Source organism: Tetrao urogallus (assembly GCF_951394365.1).
Source record: "Tetrao urogallus genome assembly, chromosome: 3".
NCBI classification, from domain to species: Eukaryota; Metazoa; Chordata; class Aves; order Galliformes; family Phasianidae; genus Tetrao; species Tetrao urogallus.
Window position 1 is genome coordinate 27,779,182 of NC_136815.1, and position 13,680 is coordinate 27,792,861.

Below are 13,680 nucleotides of genomic sequence, written 5' to 3' on the forward strand. Positions count from 1 at the left end.
AGATGCAAGGTGTGTTTTGTCTGTGCTCCAGGAAGGCATGGTTTTGATTCTGTGATTTAAATAACTTGCAGCCTGATGGTGGTGGTTGGTAACGCTGCCCATGGCAGGCGCTTGGAACTAGGTGATCTTTAAGGTCCCTTCCAACCCAAGCCATTCTGTGATTCTGTGACGAAGGAAGAAAATTCCTGATGTGCATTACCTTTGCTGTTGTGTTACATGCTATGTTGTGATTGTTTCCCACTGCTCTGTACTACAGTGCCATGGAAAGCCAGGGAGAAGCAGTCAGGGTTAGCCTCTGTTCTCAGGGCTTAGTAACTGTAAAAGAGAGATTATGATGCTTTGTTTACAAATTCTAGATTACTCTTTTTTTCTCACTGGTGAGAGGGGTGTGATTTAGTTAAACTTAATGTCCTGAATTCATAGAATCACTGAGGTTGGAAAAGACCTCTAAGATCATGTAGTCCAACTGTCAACCCATCACCACCATGCCCACTAACCACGTCCCTCGATGCCACATCTCCACATGTTTCTTGAACACATCCAGGTTGGTGACCCCACCAACCCCCTGGGCAGCGGCTTGTTGCATTTCATTACCGCTCTTTCAGAGAAGAGATTTTTCCTAGTATCCAACCTTTTGGGGCAATTGCAGGCCCAAGTTCCTCTGCACTGAGCAGAGCTTTGAGTGGCCACAAATTCTGAATATGCCCATGTATCCCTGTCACATTCATAAGCTGTTCTGAACATCTTTAGTCACTGTAGTATCTTACTGGAAATAGTAACTCACTATGGGAATGTTCAGCAGTATTTCTTCTCTCCAATAAAATGATTTCCTTTGATCCACCTTCTGGATTTCAGATACAGATTGCTTCCACAATGTGTGTTCCCTTTCAGTGGTAGTAATCTTAAGCAGTAGTCGTGTTTAGTACATCAGATGAATAATATATGAGAAGGATCTCACTCCGATGTAGCTGGGTATGTGTGCCTAGCATGACATGGGAAGCACGTGACCATCAGTCTCAGACTGCAGAACAGAAGTGTAGAAGAGCAGGAGGGTATATGTTCTCACATTTTCCTAAAGCTCTGTGGGAAATAACTGGCATTATATTTATTTAGTCACTGAATCAAAATATTATTTGCTATTGTAGAATAAAAAATAAGAAAAGGGATGGTTCATTTTTTTAACATCTTAGATCAGTCCTGTGTATGCTTTCTAATTTTGCTGTTTTGTCAAAATGGTTTTGTTCTTTAAAATGAAGATTTAAGTACTGTTCATTAAAAAATAGTTGCATGAATGATTGCAGAGTACTAACTCTGCTTTGGTTTTCACAAAGGAGGTAACAAAGATATGGGCTGTGTTCTTTGCAGGGCTAATTTTGTGAATGCATTTTAGAGTTAACTTGCCCAACTAGTAGTAGAATATGTTGTAATCTTAGACTTAGTCTTCAGTATGTGAAATATTTTGGGTTGGAGAAATGTAACTGATGCCTCCCGAGGTGTCTTAATAAAGATGCACCAGAGGCATGAAATCTTTACTTGTAATTTAGTGAGTGAAGCCTTTTTCTATTCTATGAGTTCGATTTATTTCCTCCTGGAGATGGTATCTTTTGTGAAATGATACTTGTCTTTATCTGTAGGTTTCTTCAGAGAAATCGGAATCCTTTGCAGCCATGTTGAGACGCTCCCCTTTGATTCAGATGGGACCTGCCAAAGATAAAATCGCCATTGGTCAAATATTCCATGTTGTAGAAGATGACCTTTATATAGATTTTGGTGGCAAGTTTCACTGTGTCTGCAAAAGACCGGAAATAGATGGAAAGTAAGTAATAAATTATGGTAAGCGATTAAGATTGGTGAATATCAAACTGGTAGGTAATTGGATTTGATCTTAGACTTTCATGGTTTGTATGAATTATGTGGTTAAAACTAGGCAAGTTTAATCCTCGTGCAGAATTAATATTTGTGTAGCTCACGAGTCGTTCTGTTGTATTCATATATTTTTTGTAAATTTGCTTTACTGATATCTACGTTGTTTATGAAGACCAAAGGAAGTTGGTTTTCTTTAAGGTGTAGGTTGTTTGCAGAACCCTGATTACAGCTCTAGAGTGATTTGTTAACATTGCCGTTAACATTTTGTGATAACTTGCATATTCAAGGTAACAGAATTTTTCTTCAACTGAAATGCATGCTGGCAGAAAATTGATAATGGACTGATAAGTTTTGTGATAAAATGGCATTGTGTTTGTGTGTGATTTTGCTTTTGTTCCTGCTTGATTCAACACGGTTAATGTGCTCTTCAGTTTGTTTCTTGAAAATAACAGATCCTTGCGATTTCTGATCAAGCCACAGAACAACTTAGTTACAGCAGTGCTTCAGTTACAGATAAGGAAATCTTGTCAGTTTAAGAAGGTGGTACTGTAAAAAGAAACGTCAGCTTTTCATCGTGAAGGCCTTAAGCCTAATCCATTGCTTTTGTAAAATAAACAGTATTTCTGCATGTGTTTGAGAAACCTCTGCTCTCTGTGATTTTTAAGGAGAAAGCATAGCACATGTGAACAGAATGCAGACTGATTGAGTCTTGTTCTCCTCAGTTAGAGCAATTGAATATTTAGAGTTGGAAGGGACCACTGAAGGATATCTAGTCCTGCTCCCCTGCAGTGAACAATTCTGTGTCACTTTGCATCAGCTGCAGTTGAGAAACTCCCTTTTTTTGTTGTTTCAAATCTCCCTGAAGGGAGTCTTCTCATTGTCCCATTCCCACTCATGCAGTTGGCTTCACCTTTTGGCCAGTGGGGCTTTAGTCACTGAGAAACAGGGAAGTCGTTACTATCTGAGTACTTAAAATAAGCATTATTTATGGACATGCTTCTCCATTTACTGAATATGGAATTTTCATGCTGTATCAAGTGAAAGCAACCGTCAGGAACTGACTTTTCTAAATATATGTACGTGAGATGATACACGGGGGAGCTTGTACGTTATTTACTTGTGATATTGCAGTTCTTAATAGATTATCAGAGTCAGTGTGCTGTCCTGAACTGTAACAAGTACACTTGGGAAGGCAGTAGTTAAACTGGAAAGGTAGGTGAGCAACAGATTCTGTTGGATCTGTGGAAGTCACATTTATAAGCTTTCTTAACACCTTATGATTATGCATTATTTAAAGATATCTTGCCTGTTTGTTTCCAGGATGCTTTATCGCTTTGATTTTAATATGGAAGCAAAGTACCATTTTTTAAAATTTATAACATTAAAGCATTTAGATCCATCTCTTTTCCTCATTTTTTCCTTGAGAGAGGAGAAGCATCTCTATTAGTCTGCAAGACCACTGTGTCTAAAACATTAAGTACGTTTCCTGTGACAAACAGCTCTAAAATGATTTGTTTTTTTAAGAAAAACTTATCAGAAATAATGACATCTTTGTGCACCAGTTTGTGATAGTGAACTTCTTGTGTCGACTTTAAGTCACTAACCAGTGTTCTGTCACATGCTTCCTCATGTGTTGTTAGCATCTTGTTTTGTAGTGGTGCTCTGTACTACTGAGATGACGAGACAGTGTGTGGATACAAATGTATTTCAGTGAGATACATCTTTCTAAAAAAATCTCCCAGGTGGGCAAGTGTTTGGTCTGATGTTTCTTACTGCTTTCATCTTGCTCTTGATGTTGGATTTCTTTCCTGTTGGCGCATGCTGGTGCTCAGCACTAGGAGTGTAAACCTGGCATTGAGAGGATCTAGGCTAATAATAATTTTGCCTGTCTGTTGTAGTGATCAAAGCAGGTAGACCTACAAACTGTTGTGCCTCCCCCTGCCTTGGAGTGGCAGTAGAGTCTGCGCATTTTGGAACTGAAGGCAGTTCTTCACCTAGTAATACAGGCAGCATCCCCAGCACCAAGAATGTGGTGTCAGTGGAGTAGCAGTGTTAATCCAAGTACACCCTTACGTCCCCAGCTTTCATTTGAGATGTAGGAGGCCTATTCACATCGCTTTCAGTCCCAGAACCTGAATTTGTTGATGCTTTCATAAGCGTTTAAATGCTGTATGGACCAAATCCTATAAGTAGAAATATTTGCATCAGAAAAGAAATAATTTAAATAAATCTTACCACCTTTGTGAAGTTGATTATATTTCTGTAATTGGAACTTAAAAAAATTTATTGAGGTTTATCAAAGAACTCAATTGCAGGCAGTCTTCTGTAGTTTGTCGTTAACTTGTCGTAAGGTGCTGTGTCATATAACATAGTTGTTCCAGTCTATTTCTGAGTGGGTTTGTAATGTGAAATTTGCAAAGGTAGTTTGGAATGAGAAATAAACCCAGCAAATTGCTGTCTAGGTCAACTGTGTGTACCATCAATGCTATTGAGATGTTGCTGACTTTGGATCTCATTGCTTATTAAAATGTAGTAGAAAAAATATGCAAACAAATATCTTGCACTATTGTTTCCATCTGTGTAATTAGTAAAGGCAGTGGCTCATTGATTTACTGTGTAAAGTTTACCTTAACAAAACAAATATGATCTTTTCGTACACTGGCCTCTAAGTGCAAATGCTTAATTTCTTTTGCTGCTTATGCACCTTAAAATGAGAAGCTGTTCCCTTTGGAAGGGAATAACTGTTTTTGATCACCAGAAAAAGGGTCAAAACAGTATTACAGTACCTTCTTCCAAAAGTTGAAAGGAACCCAGTAGAATTTGAGGTCTGTATTTAGTGATGTGATTATTTACCTTGGTGGCTGCCTTAAGGCTTTGTTGCTGTTATTTCTGTTAATGCCTTTGCTGATGAAAATGACTTTCTCTCGGTATCTTATGGGCATGTTATCAGTAAGAATATTTACTGATTTGTTACCAAAATGTTTACTGTTTGTGCCAAGGAGAAGGAAGTACATACTAATCTACAGATAGATAATTTCTTGAAGGCCAGCTATTTAACACAAGAGAATCAAACTTAGTATTCAAATGTGGAATTTCATAATCCTGGTTTTATGACGTCTGTTTCGTGAGCATGGCTCTTCTGGTACTTCTGAGTATTGGCTTTTTAGTATTTAGCAGCTCTGCCAAAATGTATCTTTAGAATTCTTATGGTATGTAGCAGCTCTTTAGAATTCTTATGGGGGAAACCCCTTTCTCTTGCCATTTACGTAAGGAGGTGTCTTAGTGAGGACCTGCTTTTGGTGCGTTCTTGGTTGTTTCATTCTTTGTTTTCTTTGGTACTATGTGCTTACTTATGTAATGTCCTTTGATTTTTGAAAGTGCTAGAAGTTACTGAGAAACTGAAACCGTGTGAAATTCCTTGTGAGATTCTCCTCATTCTGGTTCATGATCTCAGTGGGTTTTTCTAACATCATGATTCTCTGAAAAACTACTGCTCTTAACCTGTTCAGTCCTCAGCCTTACGGTTAGGATTTCTAGGGATGTGCAAGTGAAAGATTGCAGTTCTACTGACACATGGCAAGGGATTTCATCCTCAAGACTGTCCTTGGTGAAGGGAAAAGATGATATCCTTAGCTTGGCAAATTTGGAGTAGCAACCTGAATATATTTTTCTGTCAGTTCTTCTTCATCCTTAAAAACAAAAACAAAAACCACCCCGCCACACACAAAGTAAAACAAAAAGAAGCAAAACCAACAACAGAATACTCCATCCCATAATAAACTACTAAGTAAAATAAATCTTCAAAGAGTAGTAATACAAAATCTAAATTGAATTGAGCCCATTTGAATTTTCTTTTTCATTGGCTGTTCTCCCTCTTTCCATCTTCTTTGGAAAAGTCCTTTCTTGGGTTTGAAAAAGCATATTTTATCAGTCTTGGTTGTTTTGAGATTGGAAGCATGTATCAGCTTGGAGACCAAAGGTACTGCTGGTGAAATGTCACCAGGGTCAGGCAAGGATGCATTTGGTTATAAATACCAATGGTGGGTTGCTATGTGGGATTTACTTCACGTAACAGGAATACTTGTTATGATTACAGGATCTTATTTAATATGTGCTTTACTTATTTAATATACACTGTAACTAATAAATATATATTTTCCTGGTACACATTGATGTGAATGCTGTATTAAATTGGACTTTTATGCCAACAATATAGGAATTCAGCAAAGACTGCAGAGACTTTGCAATTGGCTGAAAGGGTCTGTAGGAAAGCCAGTGTAAAATAACTTTTCAGCTATAGGAAGAAGTTGATATTTTTTTGCTCCTTTCTTTTAACACACAGAGGAAATGAAGTCCTAAAGAGGAACGTGTCTCTATTATGTCTCCAAATGAGCAGCGCTTTGATCTATGGCAAAAAAGTTGCTGTTACAACCTGCTTCTGCCATTATCAGATGGAATTCTTAAGAACCAGAAAATGTGGGAAGGTGTTATGCTGACACTGCCTGTTGCATGATCTGCACCTGTGCTGTTAATGACCAATTCCCACTGAAATCACAATGGCTTTCAGCAATTTTCTGAAATGTAGGATTGTAGGATCAGCTTCCAAAATGGACTGAATGCACCTTTCCGTGCAGGTGTAATGAAGCTTTATTTTCAGAGATTGCTGTAGCCTTCCAGCAATTCCAGCAACTTATCAGGCTATAGAATCAAAAGACATTTTCTTTCTGTTGGAGTATGCAGCTGGTGCAGGGATTTCCAGTATATCCTGTGGCAATTTTACTTGACACCTTTCATATACAGTGCATATTTGCCAGACTTAAATAGTACAGGAGTGGAAGAAATCACTTGATGTTGGCTGTGATTTAGAACATGACAGCTTAATGAGCATCATAAAACATTACCTAATGTTGTTTCTGTAAGTTGTATCAAAATGTTTATGCTGTTTGAATGGTTGCCAGGGTGAATTTTATTTGGGAAACATTTCAAATTCTTCTCTTTTTGTTCTATTGTTAAAATATTTTATAGATAGGGATGGTGTGAAATCCACTTAGAAACAGCATGTCTTTTTAGGCTGGGTGGTGTGAACAATGCTGACTGTTTTCTAGCGAATTAATTTATTAAGGCTGTTTTAAGTTGAAGTTTATTGTGATAGGTGACACATTAAATAATCTCACAAAATGAAAAAAAAATACCAGTGTCCCCAAAAAAGTCCATGAGAAAGGTGGAAGGATTTCAGTATGACAGCATTAGATTTAGTTCCAGTTTGAGATGGTGTATTAGCAGTTACTGTGTGTTGAGCTAGGGGTGAGTTTGGAGTCACCTACTCCAAAGTCATTCCATGGGAATGCGCTTCTCGAGCAAGTAGTGCTTCTTCCAGCCAGAACCAACAATCTTTCCTACAGCAGAGCACAAAGCAGTCTGCCTCACAGTCAGTGTTTGACAGCTAACTGCACAAGGAAAGGTGCTGCTGTATGGCAGATTTCACCCTTTGCTTGCTGAAGCCTCGTTTCCCTTGCTGTTGAGTGTATTGTGGTCCAGGTTGGCTCTGGCAAGGTTTAGAGCAATAGTGGTGAACACATAACCTCTCCAACTCTTTTCTTTAAAAATCAAAAAGACCAGACCACTGCCAGGGCTAAGCCTTTTCATATTTAAGTTTCTAATAGATCATAGAATTGTAAAATCCTTGGAGTTGGAAGGGACCTTTAAAGGTCATCTGGTCCAACTTCCTTGCAATGAACAGGGACATGCACAGCTAAAATACGTTGCTCAGGGTTTGATCCACCTTGCCTTCAAGGTCTCCAGGGACAGGGCATCAACCATGTCGCTAGGCATTCCAGTGCCTCACCACCCTCACTATAAAGGACATTTTCCTTAAGTCCAACTTAAATCTCCCCTCTTTGAGTTTGAAGCCATTTCCCCTTGTTCTCTCGCCGCAGACTCTGCTAGAGAGTCTGTCCCCTTCTTTCCTGTAGGTCCCCTGAGATACTGAAAGGCTCCTATCAGGTCACTTTGCAACCTTCTCTTTTTTCAGGCTGAACAGCCCCAGCTCTCTCAGTCTGTCCTTGTAGGAGAGGTGTTCCATCCCTTGGTTAATTTTTGTGGCCCTCCTCTAGACTCACTCCAACAGGTCCACATCTCTCCTATACTGAGGACTCCACATCTGGATGTAGTACTCCAGGTGAGGCCTTCAGTTCAGAGTAGAGGGGCAGGACGTGCTGGCCACACTTTTTTTGATGCAGCCTGAGATATGGTTGGCTTTCTGGGCTGTGAGAGCACACTGCTGGCTAACATCCACCGGTACCGCCAGGCCTTTTTCAGCAGGGCTGTGCTCAATCCTTTCATCCTCCAGCTTGTATTGGTAGTGAGGGTTGCTTTGACCCAGGTGTGAGATCTTGCACTCGGATTTGTTGAACCTCATGAGGTTCTCCTGGGCCCACTGCTCAAGCCTGTCTAGGTCCCTCTGGATGGCATCCCATCTCTCTGATGTGTTGACTGCACCCCACAGCTTGGTGTCATCAGCAAATTTGCTGAGGGTGCACTCAACCTCTGTCAATGTCATTGATGAAGATACTGGAAGAGTATCATTCCCAGCAGTGACCCGTATGGGACACCTCTCATCACTGATCTCCATCCAGACATTGAGCCATTGACCTGCCCCACTCTGTGGACTCGATCCTGCAGCCTGTTCTTTGTTCATTGAATGCTCCGCCCACCAAATCTGTACATTTCCAATGTAGACAGAAGGATGTTGTGGGGTACTTTGTCAAAGGCCTTACTGAAGTCCGGACAGATGACATCAGTGGCTCTTCCGTAGATACTCCTGTGGACATAATTCCAGTAATCCATGTGATGCTTTATGGCTTTTTTTTTTTTTTTTGTGGCTTTTTTTTTTTTTTTTTTAATTAAAAAAATTGCTTCTGATCAGTGCTAGCTGCTCGATTCATTGGTTTCCTTATAAAAATAAGCCAGCATGCATTTAGGCCGAGAAGCAGAGAGATTTTTAGAAAAATAAAGGTTTGTTTCAGTTGTCTGGATTACTGTGTTAAACATTAAATAAAGCATTTTGATGATGCTTGTCCTTTTTAAGTGCCACAGTCTTTTACTTTGTGTTCATTTTAATTCTGATAGTGCTGTGCACATGAAATGCTTTACAGTTTTTACACTTGCTGATGCTGTCAAGCAGGTTTTGTCTTTTGGGCCAGTTAGGCAGGACGAGCACAGGGGGAGTCGTCAGGATCCTCCAGCACTTGACTGCTGTCCCCGTGTTCCGTGTACAAGAGCAGAGGTCGCTAACGTTCATCAGTTGGCTCTTTGTTGTGCTGTTTGTGACACCTGCAAACTAAGCAACATCTGCCACTGAAAAACTGTTCTCCAGCGGGGCATATCTGGAAGCATACCGTGGAAACCTCTCACAGGTAACAGCAGTAGAAGGAACAGCTAGTTACCTTTTTCCAGTGATGAGAAGGCTTTCGCTCAGTCATCATTGCCATCTGGATAGAAGGCTTTGCACTGATATTAACCAGCTCCCTTGGATGTGTCCCTGCTAGTTCCACAGACTTGTCTGAATTTAATTGGTTTTAATGATTTCTAGCTCTCTCCTCCTCTACTGCAAATGATATTTTGCTCCTCCACATTCTGCACATGGCGGAGAGGCTTGAGAGCAGACCTTTGCCTGAAAACCTCGACAAAATAAAGCATTGGATGCCTGAGCCTTTTCTGTGCCCCTTGTGATGAGGTTCCCACCTCACAGAACATGCATGATGAAGCATGTTTCTTCTTTAAAGCACTGCTGTTAGACTTCCCTGTTTTCTGTCTGAGAGGCACAAATCCTAAGGAAAGATGAAAGGAGAAAGGTTCTACTTCAGACCTTTGCAGTGGGGGCAGAGAGGAGACGAGGTAGCCTTCAACATGAGAGGAGGACTAAACTTGTTGGGAATCATAAGTTCATGTTCATAACGGTGCTCGGTGGATAGGGCAGAGAGAAGCTGAAAATATCCCAGAAAAAGAAATGGGGAACAGGAAGAAAAATGTGAGTTGGGAAGTGTCCAGTGAAACCCTTGCTTAGATAGCTATCTAAGAAGGTGAGTGAAGGTGATGCCCAGAGGTGTGCTCTGGAGGAAGAGGAAGGCAGAGTGTGATTGGAGTCAGTGAAAGAAACCCAGGAAAGTCGCAATGCTCTGGTAGCCCAGAACATCCTACAGCTTTCGTATCAAACTCCTAATACTGGTGGAGCTACTACTACTGCTTTAAACAAGAAAGTAATGATGTGATGTATAAAGGAAACATTTTTTGCTGCAACAGTGCTGATTTTAGCTTTACACGTTTGTTTTTATGGGATTCTATTTCCTTTTTAGTGTCTGTTGCCAGCAAAATAGCATCTATGCATGGTGTGTAATTCTCGAGGGGAAAGAAGGAAATTGCTAACAAGCTGTATGAGAGTTACAATACGAGTGATGGATTTGCAGGTACCATTACTGAATTCCTGCAGATGCCAAAAAGCAAGGGCTGAAAGCCCATAGAAATGTAGCGTTGGGATTTTTTTTCATTATTACTGCATGCCATCAGAGGTGGATGTTGGTGGGATGGCAGCAGAGGTTGAACCTTCCCACTGACGTTCCTTTCCATGTTGTTGCCGTGTGACAGATGGCAGCAGAGGGGCACTGTGACACAATGGTGGCTGACATGGAAGTGTGCGTAAAGCAAAGGTGTGGCATCGAATTCCTCCATGCAGAAAAATTTGCACCCACTGACACTTGTGAAATGTTTATGGAGATCAGACAGTGTGTGTGAGCACAGTGAGGTGCTGGATGGTGCATTTCTGCCGTGGTGACAGGGATGTCAAAAAGAAGCCACGTTCCAGATGACCATGCAGATTTTTAAGAGCGTAGCTCTTGTTCATCTCTGTAGAAGAATGATAACAAAATGAAGTAAAGGTGCAGCCACTCTGTTACATGGAATGAATTGTTGCTCTTCCTTCCTTAACCATTCAATGTCATTGCCTTGCTCACATGATCTTGCTTTTATTTGTGCTGTTCTGTATTCTTTTTTTTTTCCCAATTATGATTTCTAATATATTAAAATATACAGTGCAACCACATTTATAATTATTTTAATATTATTATATCTGTTCAGTGTTATAGAAGCTAGTAAACTTTTTTAGTTTACATATTACCGCTCATTTCTTAATCAGTGAGTTTTCCAAATAAATTGGTAGAGTTTGTAGATTTACTGTGTGATTTTAAGCAGCTAGCATGTCTTAAAAGTGCCTGTATTGTAGGAGTATGTACCAATCATGCTGTAGGGAATTATGAGATATCCATTTTTTCCCCTTGATAAATAACTGCAGCAGAAATTGCATAATTTGCTAACGTAGATGTTAACATCATCTTAAGTAATCAGCAAGAGCTGGCTGAGTTAGAGTTTTCTCTGTACTTTCATCATCAAATCTTTTTTTGTTGTTTTCTTTTTCGTTTTAAGTATTTTTGTCTATTTAAAAAGAAAAACAAAACAAAAGCAAGACAACCCAAACCAGAACAACAAATATGTGTTGTGACATAAGTAAACAGTGTGGGACAATTCGGTAACCTTGTGTAACAGTGATCTCTTTTGTGCTTCTATAATTTTAAGTGGTTTAAGTTCATCAGTCCATCAGAGCCGTGTCGCTGATAAATTTGCAGTACCAATTACCTCCCTGTAATTAGAGCATTCTTCAGACTTGCCTGCTCGCCCCTCAGCCTCTTCAGCTTGAAAGTTGTCCTACCCATCCAAGTAAGCACGCACTTACTGGAGGCCCAAATTCCTCTGCATTTTAAGGGATGAACGTAGACCAGCTTATTCTTGACTTGTTGAATAATCATGACCCGGTCAAACTTGCTGAAGTATAAAATGAAGTTCACACATGCTTTCCTGAAACTTTTCCAAGTTGTATCTTTTACAAAAAACATCATCAGACAGCCAGTCTCCACTCTGTGAAAACCAGTCTCTTGCTGTGATTAAAAGTACCAAAATGCCATGTTGAAATCCTCTGAGGACCGAGGTGGTTGGCACTACTCATCAGCAAAATTAGCTTTTGGCACTCTTGCCAGCCCTCGGTCACAAACTCTGCCCAAATTCCAGGGAGAAATGGTAAGCAGGACTGATCTTGTTGTCCTGTTCCCACATACCAATACTTCAACTTGAAAAGGAAGCCTTATTGTTTATACTTAAGGCAGCTAAACTCGAGGAGGTGGCACGAACTCCCTTTTCTGCAGAGCTACCGTATAGCAATGCACCGTTGCTACTCGCCCAAACAATGCGTGCGGTGCCGCTGTGTCTGCTGTCGAACAATTTCAGCTTTCTTTTCAAAAGCATGCTCACAGAATAGCCATGTGATTGCAAACCTAGTCTGTGTGCTTCAGTAAATAACCTCGCACTTATTTATGGCAGCGTGCAATTCTGAAATTATAGCATTTCTGTCCCCTATGGACACAGCTTATTATTTGCTTGGTTACTTTACAATTGTGACTGTTCTTGCCACCCACTGCAGATCCTTCTTTGGTGGTTGTAGTCAACCCCAAATTGAGGTGCTGGCTTTGTGTGGTTCTGTAATACACAAGACTGCTGCCAGAGTTCCTGGAGCCCGCTGTCTGTAAACTTCTTTTTGGACTGCAGATTTTTCATCACAGATAGATACTTTTGGCTTTGGTTAATGTAATAATAGCATGAGACAGGTGTTGCTTACGAAAAGAGCAGTTCAGCGTGGACCCAGGATTACTTCCACAAGCTGTCTTGCAAATCACTTTCTGTCTTTGTTTTCTGACAGTAATTCTTACATTAGTTTGAAGTAGCAGAGAGTTATGAGATTTGATGGTCTCTGGAGGAACAAACTGAAAACAAAGCAAGCAAACAGGCAAACAAAAAGCCCCAAAACCCAAACCCAAAAAAGCTCCAGCATTCACTGGTGAAAACGTGCCAGTTCTGTCTTCCCAGGGCACCGTGATAAATGGGAGATGGAATATGCTGTATAAAATGTCTTGGGAGAACAAAGCAGTTCATAGGAGGCCTGGGGCTTTTCTGGCTGTGTCAAAGCTGTAAATACTCATTAAGCCACACATTTTCTCATATGTGGACGTGCACACACACACACACGATAGAAAATAAAGCTTGGGAAATGGACTTCTGCTTTGGAACGCCTGAGTGTTGTCTGTAGAACGTGAGGTGGGTTAACTCTCTCTTTTGCCCTAATTCACGTATCGGATGTCAGAAACTATAGAAACTAGAATTACAAACTCATCATTTGGCAGAAGAATTAAAATTGTTTCTAGTATTTCATTCTGAAATCTATGAGAATAAGTGGCTTAAATCTCTTTATGGAACCTATTTGGAAATTATTGTCTTTCAGTGCTATTAGATAACCTTGCATTAGGGGAGTGAGTCTCTTCCTGAAATACTTTGAGTGAGGTACAATTAATTTCCTCAGTAGCCTGGTAAGGCTGTAGGAATCTCAACTGCTCCAGATGCAGGAGGTTGTGGTTCCTGCTGAAAACCCCATCCTCCCCAGCATGAGGGACTCTGGCAGTGCTGGTGGGTGCTGTGTACTCCTGGGGCACAGAGAGCTGTGCTTTACTCAGCACACAACAGATCAATGTTCATGTGTTCCTGGCTTAAATCCTGATCAGTGTCTTCATTCCTGTAGTGCAGGTGAAGGAGAGAAGGAATAACAACCCAGCTTACAGAAGCAGCCTACCTGCTGTATTAGGGTGTATGTGCTTGTGCTCTAAGCCCTCCTGTTAGCACAGCAGGCTCAGCTGCAGCACTGTGCTTCTGTGGCCTTTC

The 13,680-nt window shown here is 40.5% G+C and overlaps 1 protein-coding gene across 1 annotated transcript in view; it reads left to right on the top strand.

Moving 5' to 3' along the window:
- Nucleotides 1–13,680, top strand: part of LOC306945146 (uncharacterized protein) — a gene marked incomplete at its 5' end in the record, with an annotated part of 73,795 nt that overhangs the window by 12,038 nt on the left and 48,077 nt on the right. The window contains 1 exon segment of the mRNA XM_079533851.1: nucleotides 1,635–1,816. Coding sequence (XP_079389977.1) covers nucleotides 1,635–1,816 — 182 coding nt within the window.